The sequence below is a fragment of the Sapajus apella genome, unplaced genomic scaffold (genome assembly GCF_009761245.1).
Source record: "Sapajus apella isolate SASKATOON/1434 unplaced genomic scaffold, GSC_monkey_1.0 scaffold69, whole genome shotgun sequence".
In the NCBI taxonomy this organism is placed as follows: domain Eukaryota; kingdom Metazoa; phylum Chordata; class Mammalia; order Primates; family Cebidae; genus Sapajus; species Sapajus apella.
In genome coordinates, this window is record NW_022437009.1 from 7,395,662 (window position 1) to 7,414,978 (window position 19,317).

Genomic DNA, 19,317 nt, shown 5'->3' on the forward strand with positions numbered 1-19,317 from the left:
GCAACTCAGGAGAGAGTTTGTCTAGCATCACCCCCACTCTCAGGCTCATTCCCCAGCTCAGAGCCCACCAGCTTGTGGATGCAGCAGATGAGCAGGGGGCTTGAGCCCTCTCCCTCCTTCCTGGACACAGTCTTGAGGGTGCAGAATGAGTAGAGAAAAGCCCCATTTTGGCCTCCAAAAGAACAGGCTGTTACTGTCTGACTCTGCTAAAGCTGTCTCATTTGTAGCCTAAATAATTCAGTCACCAATCTCTCAAGAAGCATTAGGAGAAAAACAAAACCTGACCCAGCCCTCATGCTGAGGTTCCCATTGCACTGAAGGCAGGCCAGGAGGCTGGGAGGCAGTCCCACGCTGCAGAAATGCCTTACCTTCAAAGGTTCATGGGATTGGCATCCTTCTGAAAAAGACCCAGAGGCTGTTTCTGTACAGCTAAGACTTGAGCTATTAATAAGATGAGTTTTTACATTTTAAAGATATTTTAAAACAAAATGAAACAAAAAATCAACAACAAAAACAAAGAACAGAGACTGTATGTGAGCTGCAAAGCTTGAAATATTTACTATGTGGCCTTTTCCAGAAAACGTTTGCCAATCTCTTTATCCATCCCCACCCCCCATCCTCCAACCTTAAAGGAGGCAATGACAATCTTAGACCAACTCCCTGAGCCCCCCATCTGCAGAGATTCGAGTTGTGAGTTCTGGTATTCACAGTCTAGTAAGAAGCTGGCACCATTGTTCACCCCATTGCCAAAAACAAGAAAATAAACTGGAGTAGGGCAAGAAAGGAGAAATATCAGTCTTGGTTCTACTGCACGGGGAGGGAGGGAGAAGCTGAGACTCAGCCACAAATCATCATCTGATTCGTCTCTCTGAGGTCAGAATTCAGCATCGCCCAGGTTGGTCTCTACTGACACCCGCCTCCCTAAGGCCTTGGTGATCTCAATGCCCACAGTCTCAGAGGCTGCAATTCTCTTACTGATGAGATATCGAAGTAGCCCATGCCTCTGAGTCCCTGAAGCCTGTGTGTCATCCCTGAGCCATCTAGAGTGTCAGCCTGACTGCACTGACCTTCAATTCTAAACAGAGGCTCTAGCCTGCCACCCCTGCTGCTCAGCAGGGGCCTTTGAAAGGAGAAGGCTCTAACCAGCTCCACGTCCCACCCAGAATCTCTCCTGGAGCCAGAGCCCCTGAGAATTATAGCCCAAAGACCCCAGAAGAGATGGGTCAGAGTGGGCAATGAGATGCCAGCTGAGCCCCAGCGGGAACTGTGCTGAGTGACCTCTGGGTGTCATGGGGCCTGTTTGAAATTCTGGAGGCTGAGGGCAAAGTGGAGACCAGATGGTCCCACATCTTGATGTGTGGATATCCTGGATTATTTCAGATAGGAGAACAGTGACTTTAGCAAAAGTCCCTGTTCTAGCATCTCCCAAGAAAAATGTCGCCGCTGTCCAGCCTATACTTGCTAGTTCCAGAAACTTGAGATAAAATTAGCATGGGAGGCCTATGTTGGAATCCCATTATTCAGGCTAGTGGGAGGTCAGCAATGTTTAGAGGTTTGGGAGCCCGGGGTTTTAAGATCTTGTGCAAGCTGCCTCACCTCTCTGGGGCTGTTTCCTCATCTGTTAAAATATGCAAACAAACAAAAACCTGAGGTGCTTGGATGGAGGTGATTTTAAAGTCCTGTCCACCCCATACCCAGTGAATGGCCCAAATCAGGCCACATGTGTGCTGAAGCCTTGCTGGGAAGTTATTTGGATTTATTTTTACTTTCCTTCCCCAAGTCAATCCAATCGCATCCAAATGAGATGCCGCTGGTCTGGTATAAGGGGAGAGTGTTTTCCTGCAACATGTTAGCAGCTTGCTGGGGATTCAGAACTGATGCGAAGGAGGGAGGTGGTGGGTGGTAAATGGGACCTCTTGTCTCTGTGCCCTGTGGCCAAGGGGTGGCTGAAAAACTGTGGGAATCTCATCCCCAAACCCCCACCATGCCATGGCATGGGGCCCAGAAGCCACAGTTTGGTATCATGTACTTTAACCTAAATTATCTAAATTGTCTGTCTGCAGCTCTCCAATTGAACTGGACATTCCTTAAGGGCAGGAATTGTGTGTTGACCTTTGCATCTCCAGAAAAACCGAGCTCCACGCTAGGTATGTGGTTGCAGATCCATCCATATCTGTTGATCAGCTTAACTGACATGCCCCGGAAAGACTGATGCTGCATTTGGCATGAGGCATGTAAGCAAATCCCCATCTTCCCTGGCTGATGACCGGATACCATTCTTCAGTCCATGGCTCAATCAAGCCTTTCCTGCACAGGCCATGACCTCCCAGAGCTATCGTGTGACCTGGTGAAGAAGCGATAGGGAAAGGTCAGAGAAGGGAATGCCTATTCCCTTCCAGCATGCCAGAGACTACCCAGAATATGCAGGTCACTTAGAGGCCATTGCTGCCGATCCTCTCACCCTAAAGCAGGCCAGACTGGGAAAGCATGATCTGGCGACCCATGCAAACGCACGTCAGACAAGCCTCCACCTTTTGCCTCAGAGCAGTTACCCAAATTGCAAGCACTACCTTCCAAACCCAAACCTATAACACGGTGACAAATGTCACAAGCTCTGTAGGGGGTCTCACTCTCTTCTGATCTGAAATATACTCAGAATGGCTGTCCCTTACCCCTGCCTACAGACAGAGAGGATGCTCTATTTCAGAGCCAAACTTTTTCTTGCTGTAGCTCCTTTTGTTCTGTGCTCTGTGAAAATGGTTGCTCTCTTCAGAAGCCGAAGGCTGCCTTTCCTTCTCTGTTTTCTTTTCTTTTTTTTTTTTTTTGAGACAGAGTCTCACTCTGTCACCCAGGCTGGAGTGCAGTGGCGTGATCTAGGCTCACAGCAACCTCCGCCCCACAGGTTCAAGCGATTCTCATGCCTCAGCCTCCCGAGTAGCTGGGATTACAGGTGCCCACCACCACGCCCAGGTAATTTTTCTATTTTTAGTAGAGACAGGGTTTCACCGCTTGGCCAGGCTGGTCTTGAACTGACCTTGTGATCCACCTTTCTTGACCTCCCAAAGTGCTGGGATTGCAAGAGTGAGCCACTGTGCCTGGCCCTCCTTCTCTATTTTCTTATGTGTTTGCTTGTTTGCTGTGTGTGGTGGCAGGGAGGGAAAGCCAAAGGCAGAGCCCAGGCTCACCCCACAGTGTCACTGTTCTGTAGCAGTGGCGATGACAGAGCAATGCAGCTGATTAACCATGACGTACATGGAACTGCTAACAAGTTTGATACAATTTTAATTATCCCTTGTTCTGTGGGGCAGGCAGCAAACCATGAAAATAATCATCCTCTTGGGTGCTGTGACAATAGACAGAAATCTGACTAGAGGAGGGGAGGTATGAACTGTAGGGAGTCAACAACAGCGGGAGTGGGGGGTGGGGACGGTTGTGGCAGAGGTGAGTGGCAGAGGGGCTGCTGTACCTGGAGTTCAGGTAGAAGTAGCAATTCCTTCCTCAATTATCTAGATAATTTCTCCAATTCTCTGCTATGTTTTTACAGACCTGACGTTTTCTGGAGGCAAACTAACTCCAGGCAAGGAGGAGGAAATCAGGGCATATGGACATCAAGAATCTTCCCAGGGCACATTGGATTTCAAGTCCTGACCCTGCTAACTCCAGTCCCCGGTGAGGACAGACCTGGGAGGACTGTCTGCGCTACATTTCATGGTTCACGATGTCACCTCAGGACACTGACATCCTAGACCTCCAAGGCTCCTGTGCCCCCTTTTCTGCCCCTGGTGGAGGGGGAAGGCGAGGGTGGGATGAGGTGCCCACCCCGGGTACCTTGGTGGTTTTGACTTTGTGTCCACTGCTGCAGCTCCATCCCGACAGGTCCGGGAGCACCTTACACTCCTCCCCCGGCAGGCAGGGCTCCATCTGACACCACCACCTCTGCAGGACGATGGAGGCTGTGGGAGCAGGAGGCAGGAGCCTGGCTCTAAGCTCTCTAGAGCACAGCGGGCAGTCAAGAGCAGGTCTGCGAATGAGGTGCACGTTTCCACACACCCCTGGCCTTGAGCCATGCATGTCCCTTGTCTTTCCCCTACTCCAGGCTGAGGCCTGGGAATGTAACCCTCTCGACTTTAATCCCACCGACCCCTGCATCTTCCCACAGACAGTGAGGGGTGAAGGCAGGCAAAAATGCCTCTAAGGAAACCATGTGAACAGCATAGATGCACAACCAGTATACTCCCTCTGTCATGTGTAAACAAGGGTGTGAGGCGTCTGGAGGGGTCTACAGACTAGGAGAGCATAGCTGGCATGCACGTGACACAGTGGGCAAGTGTATGGGGTGCCGAATGAGCGTGGATGTGAGCGATCACGTGTGTCCACATAGGTAAGTGTGAGAGGAGGACTAAGAATGACAGGAGGGGAAGGAGCAGCAGGGGAAGGAGCTGGAGAAGTGTGTGCGGAGAGGAGGGGCTGTACGAGAGAATGCACCTGGGTGTGATGGGGTTGGGGGGGTAGGCGGGTGACCGCCTCTGCCCTCTCCTCCCAGAGCGGGCCCTACCATTTGAGACTCTGATCAAGAAAGCCCTGAGGAGGGTGTGAAATTGTATCCCCAGCAGATGGCGAGGCCTCAACAGGCCTCTTTAAGGCTCTGCACAGGGCCCGCCCGGGTCCTGGCCTCTCACTCACCGTCCACACAGGAGGGCTTTGCCCGCGTGGTGCCGGCCACCTGGCCAGAAAAGCAGGAGCATTTGACCGTCTGGGAGCGCTCCTCGATGCGGTTCCGGTTGCAGCAGCGGTGAGCCGCGATCACCTCGCAGGTGCCCCGCTGCACAAGCACTGAGGGAGCCGCCCCAGGTCAGACCCCCAGACGCCCCACCTGCTCCCTCCCGCCCACCCGGGCTGGCCTCCAGCCCCTCCTCCCTGCTTGATGGGGGGGTCTACGGAAGAACGTGCCAGTGGCAGGGGAGGGGGAAGTGGATGAAATCTTCCCGCTGCTTCACAGAGCTCCCGTTCTTCCTCCCACCTCTGTGAGGCCGAGCTCTTCACCCTTTGACAGAGCACGGCCCTGGGCAGAAGAAAGAGAGTCCCGCACCAGCCCCGCCTTGCCAGCTTCCTCAGGGTGAGGGCCAGAGCCCCAGGGCTTACAATGCGTGGGGAGGATCATCCGCTTACACAGGCTTTAGCCATCCCAGAAGGAAAACCACAGAATTAGGCCAGGAGGCTAGAGTTAAGCCCCCACCCGAGGGCTTCTCTCCCCACAGGACACCTTCCAGCCTGGAAGGAGAGGTGAGCAAGGGGTCTGCCCAGACCTTCTCTGGGGCAGGACAGCAGGGGTGGGCAGAGTTTCCTGGGTAAAGAGCAGAGGAGGAGCTGGAACCCCTAGAATCTCTGGATGTTACTCTGCCTTGGAGATCTGCCTGCTCTGGAACATGGTGGAGTGGTGTCCAGCTCCCCAGGTGTCCTGGGGAACTCCCTCCCCAGGCCCTGCCACCTCCTCCAAACCTGTGGCAGTTGGAGGCTGCAAGGCAGCCAAGGCCAGGCGGGTCAACAGCCAGACCAGGCACATTGCCAGCAGCCAGCCGCGCGTGCTCCAGTTCCTAGCAGCCCTCTCACTCATCCTGCGGAAAGAAGCACATTCTTTTTTTTTTTGAGACAGAGTCTTGCTCTGTCACCCAGGTGGGAGTGCAGTGGCGTGATCTCGGCTCACTGCAACCTCCGCCTCCCAGGTTCAAGCGATTCTCCTGCCTCAGCCTCCCAAGTAGCTGGGATTACAGGCACGCATCACCATGCCCGGCTAATTTTTTTGTATTTTCAGTAGAGACGGGTTTCACCGTATTGGTCAGGCTGGTCTTGAACTCCTGACCTTGTGATCTGCTCACCTCGGCCTCCCAAAGTGCTAGGATTACAGGCAGGAGCCACCACACCCGCAGAGAAGCATATATTCTGCTCAGCTCCAGGCAGGAGTTTCCCCTATGCCCAGCTAGGGCACCTTCTCTGTGCCACACACTCTGGGAGGCACAAACATGGGGAGGAGGCACACCTTGTCCCCAGGTACAAAAAATTAAAGAATTAGTCAGGCGTGGTGGTGTACACCTATAGTTCAGCTATTCCAGAGGCTGAGGTGAGAGGATGGCTTGAGCCCAGGAGTTTGAGGCTACGGTGATCTGACTGTGCTACTGCACTCCAGCCTGGGCAGCAGAGTGAGTCCCCAGCGCAAAAATAAATAAAATAAAATGTGTATAAAGGAAGGATTATCTTTGTTGTTCAGATATGAATAAACCAGCTTTGGAAAATATATTTTATTTTATCTTATTTTATTTTATTTTATTTTTGAGACAGAGTCTCGCCCTGTTGCTCAGGCTGGAGTGCAATGGTGTGATCTCAGCTCACTGCAACCTCTGCCCCCTGGGTTCAAGCGATTCTCCTGCCTCAGCCTCCCAAGTATCTGGGATTACAGGCATGTGCCACCATGCCCAGCTAATTTTTTGTATCTTTAGTAGAGACAGGGTTTCATATTCACCATGTTGTCCAGGCTGGTCTTGAACTCCTGATCTGGTGATCCACCTGCCTCAGCCTCCCAAAGTGTTGGGATTGTAGGTGTGAGCCACTGTGCTAGGTGGAAAATGTATTTTAAAACTAGTGATATTGTTTGCCATCAAAAAGGGAAACTGGGTGGCTGGGAGATGGAGGTAGAAGAGAGACATTTTTCTCCTGATTTATTTCTTCCTTTTTGAGCTTCCTACCACGGGAATGCAGTACTTCAGTTTAAACAAAATTTAAATTTAAAAAGGAAGAGATGAAACCGAGGCTAACAGAAGTCAAATGACCTGCCCAAGGCCAGGCCGCATGCGGGTGGAGAAGTCCAGAGCCTAGAAGCCTGCCCTCTGCCCACTGCCCACCTTGCCTCTGCTCTATTCCACTTTCACTTCCTCTTTCATTCTTGGTGGTTTGGGCCTCCCAAAGCAACCCCAAAGGGTAAGCTGGAAATGGAGGGAACCCTAGGGAAGCAAGAGGCACAGAGTAGCTAGGAGCTGCCCAGCCACAGAAGGGGGTGGGAGCAGTCCCAGGAGGCAGCAAAGCCACAAGCTCAGGGATGGGCCTGGACCACTGCTGGGCTCTCACAAGTGCCACTGTGGCTCTGGGAACACCAGAGGCTGAACCAACTGCCAGGACCCAGTTGCTCCTCAGATAGGGTGCTTGATGTCTGTCCACCCCCCAACTCTCCATCTTCAATGTCCCCTCACTCACCTTTTTGGGGATCTTTCAGTTTCTGTCTGTTCATCTACTGGCCTCAGACTCACTCCACCTGGACAAATAGGAAAGATTCTTGGGGGGTTGCCAGGGATAGAGGGAGCCCATGGCTCTGCAGGGGGTGAAGGAGAACCTGGGAGAGGGCAAGGGGGTGGGCTGGGCACTGAAGCCCAATTCTGAAGCTGTTCTCAGGTGCCAGGACAGGGACAGTCTCTTCTCCCCTGGGAATCTGGAGGTGCTCTTGCAGACTCTGGGATCACACAGGGTGGCGAGCCTGAGAAGGGTGGCCTGAGGGAGTTTCTGTGTCCCAAGAGTGAAGCCGGTAATGGTAGGGAGGGGTCTAAGAATCACTGCTGTCATCTCTCTGGCCTTGGGAAGCAGCTGAGGGTCAAGAAAGGAGCAGAGCCTGACAGATTCCTGCTGGAAGAGACACCTGGGAAAGAATCCTGAGGCCCTGCTCCTCTTTACTCCCACCTCCTACCTGCCATGGCACCTGCTTCCTGGACTCACATGAAGCTTAGCCACCCTCGCCCCAGCCACCCTCATCCCTATTCCCACTCCAGAGGGTTAGAATGGGGATACTCCAGGTCCCTGAGCCTTGATGGCCACAGACCCCAACAGCTTTCCATTTCTCCCTAGGAATCTCTCTTCCCTCCCTCTCTAAAGGGAGGCAGACCTGAAATGCATAGGATGGTGGGGCCCGGGAAGGACAGAGGCCCCTGAGTCCTCGCTCCCGGAGAGCATAGAGGGGGGTCTGGAGGAAGACAGAGGAAGAGGTGCCAGTTCCCAGGGGATGGGTGTGCCCTGTGGGCTGAGCTTCCCACCCTGCTAGATGTGCCTCTTATCTGAGTAGTCATCTCTTCTCTCTGCCCTCCAGGAACCCTCCTTTTGACCACGACAAATGCAGCTTTGTCTTCTCTCAGGTGATCCTGTTTCCCTCTGAGCTGCAGCATCCTCCAGTCCAGCTCATCCGTGTCTCCCAGGAACCCCAAGGCCCAAAAGACCTTCGAGGGGTGTAGGGCAGAGGGGTGGGGACATTCATTTGGGCTCTCATCCCTGGTGTATTCCCCCAGAGAGAGCTGGACAAAGAAGCTTCTGGGATTTGTTTTTCAACTTTCATGCTCCTGCCTCAGTTTCCCAGCCTATTTTTCCTAAACCCCAATCCAGGGGTTTAGTGAGGCTGAGTTAACAGCCTGCATTACAGGGGTTTGAGGACGTGAACCATAAGAACCTTCAACCTTTCTTCGCCCTCTCTCCCCACAAACCCCACTAACGCCTGCCCATTCCTCCACGTTCTGAGCCCCCACACCTGGGACCTACCTGGTCCACGGTGGTGCCCACTGGTTGAAGTCCTCCTCGCTACGGAGCCTGGGACCAACACAGGAAAGACAAGACTCTGGGAGGGAGCGGCCAGCTTGGGTGCTGTCTAGTCCGGAGCCCCGTCCCCCTCACCAAGTTGCTGCGCCCCCGGGACGGCAGGGCTCTGATTAGGTTGGCATCATCCGTAGGGCGGGCCCGGCTGTGGGCACCGGGAAGCTCCAGGCCCGCCCCTGCCAGCTCTGCAGAACTCAGCCGGTTTTCTCCCGGGCTCCTGCCGACAGGCCGGGGAGCGCGCAGCCGCCGCCGCAGCCGCCGCCTCGCCCCGGGCTACCCCCGCTCCTCCAGCCCCGCGTGGGCGCCGCCGCCTCCTTCGGGACAGCGCCGTGCGCTCGCAGAGCCGGTGGGCACAGACGGGACGCAGCGGCCCCTGGCGGCCGAGGGCAAGAGGAAGGGAGAGAGGACCTCCGGCCTCCGCAGGCTCCGTGCGGATGGACACCTCCCTGGTGCAGGCCCGGCAACTCAGAGGAGATCCCTCAAAACCCTCAAGATCTCGTGGCCCCCAGTGCCCTGGCTCAGGGGAGGTGGAGGTCTGGGGGAAAAGGAGCTGGAAATGAGGAGTGATTGACCAGGCCCTCAGGGTTTTTGAGCTTTGAAGATTGCAGAACTGCATTGTCCAATGGGGTAGCCACTAGTGTCATGTTTAAATTTAAATCTGAATTAATTAAATAAAATTTAAAATTCACTTCCTCATTAGCATGCACACGAAGATAGGGACTGCTGTATTGGACAGGCAGATGTTGCACATTCCCATCAGTGCACAAAGTTCTGTTCAGCAGCTCTATTCTAGACTGGTACTTAGGAGGGAATAGTAAGTTATCTCTTCCTCTCCCGGGAGCTGTGCTCTCGTGGGGCTGGGAGGACTGAGGGAAGTGTGAGGGTGTGGGCAATGGCAGGAGGACAGTAGTAGGCTGTGGATGGTCCCTGTGGATGATAAGTGTGAATATCAACATGGGAACCAAACTCTGAAATCCAGTTTATTTTTTTCTTTTCTCTTTTTTCTTTCTTTTTCTTCTTCCTTCCTCCCTCCCTCCATCCCTCTCTTCTTTCCTTCCTTCCTTTCTTTTTCTTTCTTTCTTTTTTTGAGATGAAGTTTTGCTCTTGTTGCCCAGGCTGGAGTGCAATGGCATGAACTCGGCTCACCGTAACTCTGCCTCCTGGGTTCAAGAAATTCTTCTGCCTCAGTCTCTCGAGTAGCTGGGATTACAGGCATGCCCCACGACACTCAACTAATTTTGTAGTTTTAGTAGAGAAGGGGTTTCTCCATGTTGGTCAGCTGGTCACGAACTCCTGACCTCAGGTGATCTGCCTGCCTTGGCCTCCCAAAGTGCTGGGATTACAGGCATGAGCCACCATGCCTAGCCCCTCTTCCCTCCCTCCCTCCTTCCCTCCCTCCCTTCCTTCTTTCCTTCCTTCCCACAAGGTCTCACTTTGTCACCCAGATCTTGGCTCACTGTAACCTCCTCCTCCCGGGCTCAAGTGATCCTCCCACAACAGCCTCCTGGTAGCTGGGAATGTGGGCATAGTCTGTAGTGCACCACCAAGCTGGGGCTGATTTTTTGTATTTTTTGTAGAGACAGGGTTTTGCCCTGTTGCCCGGGCTGGCTGGAACTCCTAGACTTAACTGATCTACGGACCTTGGTCTCCCAAAGTGCTGGGATTACAGGGGTGAGCCACCACTCCTGATCTGAGACCCAGTTTCTTTATCAGAAAAATTGTCATATTATTAATTGCAACTGAATAATTCTTTACAGGATTCTATTTTGGATGTGAAAGTATTAAATGGGAGGGAGTGATGTTCTGTGAATTTGACTCTTAACAGAAGGGACTTTCCTCGTTTAGGAGGCCTTTGGGTTTGGGGTCCTGTGGAGGGGAGAGACAATGCAGAAGGTGACCAGCTCTGGGCCCTGAGCCATCACTGTGGCCTGAGATAAAGGGCTTGTCTTGAGGCTGTTCAGTCCCCCTCCTTGACTGAAGCTTTATGCTCCCCTGGCAGGGCCAGCCACTGAGCAGAGTCTTGCTAATCACAGAGAAAAAGACACCACAAGTCTGCTTCTTCCTACCCCACCCACTTTTCCCTCTCACTTTCCGCTGCCTCAGGGATGAGTAGAGGTGATGACCTTCTCACCAGGTTCTGGGACAGTCTGAGGATGGAGGAGGCATTATGGTGCCAGGAATAGGAGGTGAGAAGTTCAGGGAAAGGAGAGCCTTATGATTAGGTTATGGCCGGGGGCTGTTCTGGGGCCCCAGGGAGCTGTTAACCTCCCTGCCGTTCATCTGGTGCTTGGGCTGGGAGGGGTGTCTGAGCTTGGCTTTGCGGCCTGCTTGCAGCCACACCATTGTGGGTGCTAGAAAGGGCAGGGAACAGGGAGCTGGGGGACACCAAGAAATGGTAAGTCAACTGTCCCAGAAACACTGAATAATAACAACAACCAGGAGTTATATTTGTTTCTTCAGTTGCTGGCTTGCTGCTGCTGTTATTTATCTGAGAGTTGGCTCTACTTTTTCTCAAATAGCAGGGGAAAACCTATAGAAGCAGCCTGTTCTTTGTCCTGGTCTGCCTTTGCTGTTCTTTTTGCCTTGTGGTCTGGTGTTTTTTGTTTGTTTGTTTTTGACAGATGCTTGCTCTGCCGCCAGGCTGGAGTGTGGTGGTGCAATCTCAGCTCACTGCAACCTCTACTTCCTGGGTTCAAAAAAACAGACCCCATAGCCGGGTATGGTGGCATGTGCCTGTAATCCCAGCTACTCGGGAAGTTGAGGCAGGAGAATTTTTTCTTTCTCTGCCCAAAGCTTGGACATAACATAGCAGGCATAGTAAGTCTACCAATCTGAATGACCATTGTGGGATGTTTATTTGAAGCTGCCAAGAAAGTCATCCCTTCTGGCCACACACAATTTAGCCTGGGGAACAGAGTGGGATGTGGCCAGGAAGCACCTGGCCGACAGAGCCCAGAACAGTTCCGTGAGCTGGGTGCCGTAGTCCCTGCTGGCTACCTCCTACTTGCATAAGGGCCACAACAGCCTTGTCCCCATTTGAGATGTGTGGGTGAGTGGGTGGTGCCTGTGGATTCCTAGTGATCAACTCTCCGATAGGAGGTTTAGAGACAGAGCTCTTGTGTCGTCAGGTCAGTACTACCCTCCCTCACAGGGGAGAAGTTAGAAAGAACAGGCAGCCAACCAGGGGCTGGGCTCGGTCTTGGTGTTCCAGGGAGTGGACTTTTAGTCGTCCTAAGCAAGGGCTTAGCCTGGCCTCTGTCTCCCCCTGGCGGTAGACATAGAACTTGCTCGGTATTCCTGAACTGCTGTCAGCCCTGGTTCTAAGAGGATGGGAGGGGAGGAACCCCCACTCCTCTCTCTCCTCCTTTCTAGCCCTTCTTCCTGATCCGGAGAAATAAGAAAGAGCAGGTTTGACGACATAGGTGTGAATCTCTCACTGGCTATGTGACCTCTTGGGGCAAGTCACAGTAAAATGACAAGAAATGTCCAGTCCTGCCTCATCCGTGACACTGATAGAATAAAACCCACCTCTATTCTATGAAGGTTGGTGTGCAGTATAAGTAACCTAATGATGTGTGGAACGTGCTTTGTAAAGGGCCCAGTATGCAGTAAGTCTTCAAACATAGTATTTATTATGTTGTTATTATCCCAAGTATTAATAACTAGTCCTGCTGTGGTCAGGGAAGACCTACATTATGGGAAAGACCTGGGTTCTGAGAGAGAAAGGAGGGTGGGATTGGCAAACGCTTTCCCAGATCGAGAGGTCGTCTTCACGGGCAACGGCGCACCAGGAGCCCAGGGATCTACCCCGGCTCCTGATTCCGGGTGGTCGGCTGCAGCCTGCGTCGTTACCCCCAGACCCCCACCCGGTACCAGTTTGCCCGCTCTAGCTCTCGCTCCAGCTCCAGCAGCCCCAGCCAGAGGTGGTGAACACCTGGCTCTTCACCCCCAGCGGCTGAAGCACCTGTTTTCCTCCGAGGTCATCAGCTCGATGGCGCTCTGGGCAGGCTGGTCACACCGAACCGAGAGCAGAGACCGCACCTCCCTGTCCCCAGCCCCCGTCACAATGGAGACGTTCTAGCTGAAGTCTAATCCAGCGCACGAGCGGAATAAGGCTTCTTTCTCTCCGCCCCCTTGCCACAACAACAGACCCTGCCCCTAAGAAACGGAGGCGGGGCCAAGCCGGAATGGGGCGGGGCAGAGGCTGGGGGCCCGGGGGCCGGTTCCTGCGGTGGCCCCGAGGAAGGGCAAGTTTCGCCTGGGACCCGCCCCGCTGGCCAGGAGCCAATAGCCGGGAAGAGCCATCTGGCGCGAGCACCGCCCACCCCGAGCCCTGGGGGCGGGGCCTGGGCGGGGGCGGGGCCGCGGCCGAGGGCGGGGCAGGGAGGCAGCATGCTAAACCGGGTGCGCTCGGCCGTGGCGCACCTGGTGAGCTCCGGGGGCGCTCCGCCTCCGCGCCCCAAATCCCCGGACCTGCCCAACACCGCCTCGGCGCCGCCCGCTGCCGCTCCAGAAGCGCCCAGGAGCCCTCCCGGGAAGGCTGGGAGCGGGAGCGCGGCGTCCGCGAAGGCTGTTGAGGCTCGAGCGAGCTTCTCCAGACCGACCTTTCTGCAGCTGAGCCCCGGGGGGCTGAGACGCGCCGACGACCACGCGGGCCGGGCTGTGCAAAGCCCCCCGGACACGGGCCGCCGCCTGCCCTGGAGCACGGGCTACGCTGAGTGAGCGCCCCTGGGGCACCCAAATCAGGATGGGGCTCCCACCCCCGTCCCCAGCTCTGCATCCCCGGCGCTAGGATGCGTTCCCCACTCCGCGTTCGGGCCAGGAGCTCCCTTTTCCCAGGACCTTTGCTATCCTCTGGGCTTCGGGCCGCACCCCCTCCCAGCCCACTTTCCAGTCGGGCGCAGCCTGTGTCACCTTCTTCAGGTCCTTCCCGCTCATTGACTGTCCTCACCCACGCCGCCTCGGGACCCCGTTTTCCCCCAGAGCCCAGAGGGCGGAGGGCCCCGCGAAAGATGAGTTGGCCAGTTCCCAGTCGCGGCCCGGTAGCTTAAATGCTAAGGGAGAAGGGGTTTCACGAAGGAGCGGGGTTCTTTTTAATAGGGGACATAGCGGTAGGGAAGACTCGCTTACCGGCTTCCCGGCTCCAGCGCCCCAGTTCCCTGTCCCTCTTACCGTATTTCCCCTCCCCCTCCACACCCAGAAATAGCCCGCGACACGAGGAGGCCGCCAGCTTCCCCAGGGTCGAGGGAGGGGGACGCCAGGGGTAGAGAAGGGTCCCCTTTGGATGCCCCTCAGCTGGCCAACTCGTGCTGGCCTGACAAAGAAGCAGACCCCCTGGCCGGAGCGGCCCGCTGGCCCCGGGGCTGTGTGTATTTTTAATGCATCTGCCGGGAACGCAGAGCACCGAGGGAGATGGGGGCACTGAGGTCGCTGAGGAAGGTGGCTGGTGGCCCATGGACCCACCACCACCTCCCTTAGCCTCCTGTGTGGGAGCAGTTTGTGGTTAAGTGGCTGCTGCTCAGTCCAGGTGGGCTTCCACTTCTACTCTATTTCAATTCCTCTTTCCCGATCTGGGCTGGAGAACTTCCTCATTGTCAAGGCCGCAGAAACTTTGGCTGGATGGTTTTAAGATAAGGGTGGGTGTGCCCATGAGGATGAGGTGCTAGGGAAGAGGCACTGGGAGAGTTGATAGTGGTGAAGGGCGGGATGTAGGGTCTAGATAGCAGGGAAATAAGACTTCTGCTACCATCTAGCCCCTACCCCAGAAGCACCACTAGGAATGCTTTTTCTTTTTCTTTTGCCAGGGATGGGGGAAGTGAGACAGGCAGGGGACATAGCGGTTGGCCAGAAGCTCCTGCTGGCCTTTCTGTGAGGTGGTAGGGCTGGCCACCCAGACAGTACTCCTTGCACCTTGCCAGCCCTCCCTTCTCCTCCCTCTGGCCTGGATCCCAGGTGGCTGTGACCTTTCTCAGCTTAGCCAGCAGGCACAGGAGATGGTGTGTGTCTAAGGTGGGGGTTATTCCAGGACCTGGTCTGGTGTCCAACCTGATGTGGTCATTCTGGCCTGGCAGGGTCATCAATGCTGGCAAGAGTCGGCACAATGAGGACCAGGCTTGCTGTGAAGTGGTGTACGTGGAAGGTAGGAGGAGTGTTGCAGGAGCACTCAGGGAGCCCAGCCGAGGCCAGGTAAGCCCCCATCCCCTTTCCCAGACTCCAGAGACACAGTGACACCTCTCCCCAGGGACTCAGGCCTCTGGGTTTAAATCTGAGCTAAGTGGAAGACCTGCCTAACTCACTAGCTTTCTACCTTCTGGCACAGAACCTTTACCTGGCATTTATCAGTTAGAGTCTACCATGTAACGATGAATGTTACTTTCCCACCTAAAATGTAGAGCTCACATATTTATAGATGATTTAATTAATTGCCAGTGTTGAATTTGGCATCTTTTATCTTCCGAGTTTGGCTTTTTTGACGCTTTCCTTTCTCTTGACACATAGGAAGCCTTATGTGAATAAGTGAATAAGACTAATTTGCTTTCAACAGCAAACACTGACTTCCTCTCAGATGTTTGTATAGATGCCCAGAGTCTTGTTCTTCTTCTCCTTGCATCACACACACACACACACACACACACACAGAACTCACCTCCAACTTTTCCTCCACCAGGGACTCTGCTTCTACTACTGGGGCCTGTTTGATGGGCACGCAGGGGGCGGAGCTGCTGAAATGGCCTCGCGGCTCCTGCATCGCCATATCCGAGAACAGCTAAAGGACCTGGTAGAGATACTTCAGGACCCTTCGCCACCACCCCTCTGCCTCCCATCCACCCCGGGGAGCCCAGTTTCCACCAATCCCTCTCACTTACTTGGTCCTCAGTCCTGCTGGTCTTCACAGAAGGAAGTGACCCACGAGAGCCTGGTAGTGGGGGCCATTGAAAATGCCTTCCAGCTCATGGTGAGTGGGTCACCTGGGCCAAGGGCCTGCTAGGCAACCACTGTGGCCAACTCTGTGTGGAGGCCAGGTGGCCTGAGGGCATCACCCTGGGAATCCACAACACCTCTGAGAGCCTGAGCAGAGCTCGGTTATCCCAGTCTTCCCTCCTGTCTTCCAGTGCAGCCTGACTGGGCCAGTTGATTTCTGCAGATAGAGGGGACAGGGGGAGGGTGACCGTGTGCCTGGAACCTCTCCTTCTACCAGCCTCTGACTCTTCCTTATGTGGCAGGATGAGCAGATGGCCCGGGAGCGGCGTGGCCACCAAGTGGAGGGGGGCTGCTGTGCACTGGTTGTGGTCTACCTGCTAGGCAAGGTGTACGTGGCCAACGCAGGCGACAGCAGGTATCGGGGAGGGGACTCTAAGAGTGGTGACAAAGGGCCTCACTCTCTGGCATGGGAGAATACAAGGGGGGAGGTGGCAGGGGTTAAAAATCAAGACTGAAGGGAGTCAGGAGGGGTGACAGACATAAGGAGTGGCCTGAAATATCCATGGCGGGGGCAGATATGGGGGTCTGGGTAAGGAATCCGAAAGGTCATTATGGAGAGGGCCTGGTTTTTCTGGAATTTTTCATGAGGGAGTCTGAAGAGAACGAAGCCCCAATTCCTTTTCTTTCTTCGGGCAGGGCCATCATTGTCCGGAATGGTGAAATCATTCCAATGTCCCGGGAGTTCACCCCGGAGACTGAGCGCCAGCGTCTTCAACTGCTTGTAAGTAGGAACCTAACTCCCTACCCCCCTTCTTTGTTGGGTCTTGTGCCTCCCTGCACCCCATGGCCCTGAGAACTCTCACACCCCCACCATAGGCACAGAAAGTGCCTTCCTGGGAGTTTACGGGGAAGGCCGCTCTGTGGACTGCGGAGTGCTGGGCTGAGCTGGTGCAGGGCTGCAGCAGGGAGGCTGCAGCGCAGGGCTGGTCCAGTGCTCCCGCTGTGGCCCCAACTGAGGTAGGAAGTAGAGATGGAGGTGGAGGAAGGGAACAGCAAAGGCCCCTGAAAGGCAGCGTAGGGCTTAGTGCCCAAATGCATGGTTGTAGAGCTGGAAGCCCGGGATGCATCCTGGTCTGAGTGCCCTGCTAATTGTGTGACCCCAGCAATTCCCTCCCTTAACCTCTCTGTGCATTAGTAGTTCCTGCCTTAAAGGCTGTTGTGAGGAGTAAATTAGTATTTGCTCATATTAGAATAATGTGTGGCAAATGGTAAACTCTATTTAAGGGTCTGCTGTAGTTAACATCACCTACATACTAGCATGTGTGCTGTGAGCATAATGCCCCTGGCCCTCTGTTTTGACCATCCCCAACTCCAGGGCTTCCTGAAACCGGAGCTGCTAGGCAGTGAATTCACCCACCTTGAGTTCCCCCGAAGAGTTCTGCCCAAGGAGCTGGGGCAGAGGATGCTGTATCGAGACCAGAACATGACCGGCTGGTAACGCTTCCCTCAGAGCTGGGGCCCATTCCCATGGCAATACAACCAGTCCCTCACCAGCAGCAAGGTAGAAGCTGGAGGCTGGGCCAGGCTGGGAGATGGGGGGATGTGGCTCTTCTAAGGGGTTTGTGCGAGGGTGCACAGCTCCGAGGGGAGAGGGGCTTTGATGCCTGGGTGATGCCTCCTCTACTCCCCCTCCCCAGGGCCTACAAAAAGATCGAGCTGGAGGATCTCAGGTTTCCTCTGGTCTGTGGGGAGGGCAAAAAGGTAAACTCCATGGTAGAGGTGGGAGAGGGCAGGAGGACCCATCACAACTTGTCTAGGGAGGTGGAGGTTCTACCTGAGGGTAGGGGTGGAAGGGATCTCTGGTTTCAGATAATCTGGCAGAGGACTATAGTGGCACTCCCTCTTCATTTCTTTCAGGCTCGGGTGATGGCCACCATTGGGGTGACCCGAGGCTTGGGAGACCACAACCTTAAGGTCTGCAGTTCCACCCTGCCCATCAAGCCCTTTCTCTCCTGTTTCCCTGAGGTGAGCCATACTGGGGCCCCCTTAAATCACACCTTGCCTCCTCTGGGGGTCTCGGGCTGGCTTTCATCTGCAGTCCCTTTATTCCTAAGCTCCCTGTCCAGCAAACCCCACACCTCCATCGTCTGTGCCCTTTTCCCCGACCAGGTACGAGTATACGACCTAACACAATATGAGCACTGCCCGGATGATGTGCTGGTCCTGGGGACAGATGGCCTGTGGGATGTCACCACTGACCGCGAAGTAGCCGCCACTGTGGACAGGGTGCTGTCGGCCTATGAGCCCAATGACCACAGCAGGTAGGGGCTACATGGCATGGTGGTAAGGGGTTGGCATTGGTGAAGGAAGGGTCAAGGGAAGCAATGCTTGGGACCCACGTGTGGGCCTGTGTATGTCTTCCCACATACATGTTGGTACATGAATGTGCATGTGTGCTCCTGGCAGGTATACAGCTCTGGCCCAAGCTCTGGTCCTGGGGGCCCGGGGCAGCCCCCGGGACCGTGGCTGGCGTCTCCCCAACAACAAGCTGGGTTCCGGGGATGACATCTCTGTCTTCGTCATCCCTCTGGGAGGGCCAGGCAGTTACTCCTGAGGGGCTGAACACCACCCCTCCCACCACCATCCCAGCCTCTCCATACTCCTCTCCCTGCCCAAAGTTGGAAGTTGTCTTCCTGACCCTTCTTTAGTGGCAATTTAACTGAAGAAGGGATGTCCGCTATATCCAAAATTACAGCTATTGGCAAATAAACCAGATGGATAAAGGTGTGTGTCTTTATTTGCTTTGGCTAGAAACTGAAAGGTAAGAGCTCTGTGGGGTGGTGGAAAGAGCACCAGAAGAGCCCTAAAAACGTGGTATCCCCATGGTCTTTATTCCACCCTCCACTCTTTCCACTCCATGCATTTGCTGTGACTGTCGTTGTCCACTTCTGTGGCTTCACTCATCTGCCCAGACCCTCCTGTGCCTTAATACACATTCCAGTCGTCTCCCGAACATCTCCTGGACAGCCTGTTGGCACTTCAATTCAACATACCTCAAACTAAACTCACCACTTGGCTCATACCTGTAATCCCAGCACTTTGGGCGGCCAAGGCCAGCGGATCACCTGAGGTCGGGAGTTTGAGACCAGCCTGACCAACATGGAGAAACTCCGTCTCTACTAAAAATACTGAATTAGCTGGCTGTGGGGGCGGGTGCCTGTAATCCTAGCTACTCAGGAGGCTGAGGCAGGAGAATCGAATGAACCCGGGAGGCGGAGATTGTGGTGAGCCAAGATCGCACCACTGTACTACAGCCTGGGCAACAAGAGTGGAACTCCATCTCAAAAAAACCGCAAAAACACAAAAAACATTTTCCTTCTCCTGGTGTATCCTCTCAGTGGGACCAGCTCTGCTGCTCCAGTCAGAAATCTTGGAGTTGGTCACCCTTGGCGTTCATTTCTTTCCCATCAAGGTAATTGATCACTAAGTATTGTTGACTATAGACCTTTAAAAATATATTTCTACTTATCTCCACCTCTCCCTACCTCCAGTCACCACCACATTTACTACATCAGCCTCCTAAATTTGGCGGCTCCTTATTGCACCTAGAACAAAATCAACACTCAACTTCTGTGCAAGGCATATAAGGACCTTCATGATCCGGCCACTGCTTCCTTCTTCAGCCTCATTTTTCACCACCACTGCCAACTTCCTGGGATTCGCATACCTGTGGGCTTTTAGTAGCTACAACTTACTCAAAATCTACTGCCGTGC

The 19,317-nt window shown here is 54.4% G+C and overlaps 2 protein-coding genes across 3 annotated transcripts; one reads left to right on the forward strand and one right to left on the reverse strand.

Moving 5' to 3' along the window:
- Positions 1–534: 534 nt before the first annotated feature.
- On the reverse strand, positions 535–8,884 carry TAFA3 (TAFA chemokine like family member 3). 2 transcript variants are annotated; one of them, XM_032249732.1, is made up of 6 exons: positions 8,569–8,884; positions 7,246–7,303; positions 5,500–5,615; positions 4,684–4,833; positions 3,829–3,953; positions 535–2,344 (listed from the first exon to the last, which is right to left on the reverse strand). In XM_032249732.1, exons 3-6 carry the CDS (start codon positions 5,612–5,614, stop codon positions 2,333–2,335), a joined length of 402 nt encoding a protein of 133 aa, XP_032105623.1. In that variant the 5' UTR covers position 5,615; positions 7,246–7,303; positions 8,569–8,884; the 3' UTR covers positions 535–2,332. The 2 variants fall into 2 exon arrangements, with proteins under 2 accessions (XP_032105623.1, XP_032105622.1); XM_032249731.1 differs by having other exon boundaries at positions 3,829–4,021.
- A 4,109-nt stretch (positions 8,885–12,993) lies between these two features.
- PPM1J (protein phosphatase, Mg2+/Mn2+ dependent 1J) lies at positions 12,994–18,330 on the forward strand. Its single transcript, XM_032249735.1, has 10 exons — positions 12,994–13,340; positions 14,694–14,808; positions 15,290–15,577; positions 15,846–15,958; positions 16,240–16,324; positions 16,919–17,037; positions 17,241–17,304; positions 17,461–17,568; positions 17,713–17,864; positions 18,010–18,330. Exons 1-10 carry the CDS (start codon positions 13,015–13,017, stop codon positions 18,155–18,157), a joined length of 1,518 nt encoding a protein of 505 aa, XP_032105626.1. The 5' UTR covers positions 12,994–13,014; the 3' UTR covers positions 18,158–18,330.
- The last annotated feature ends 987 nt before the right edge of the window (positions 18,331–19,317 follow it).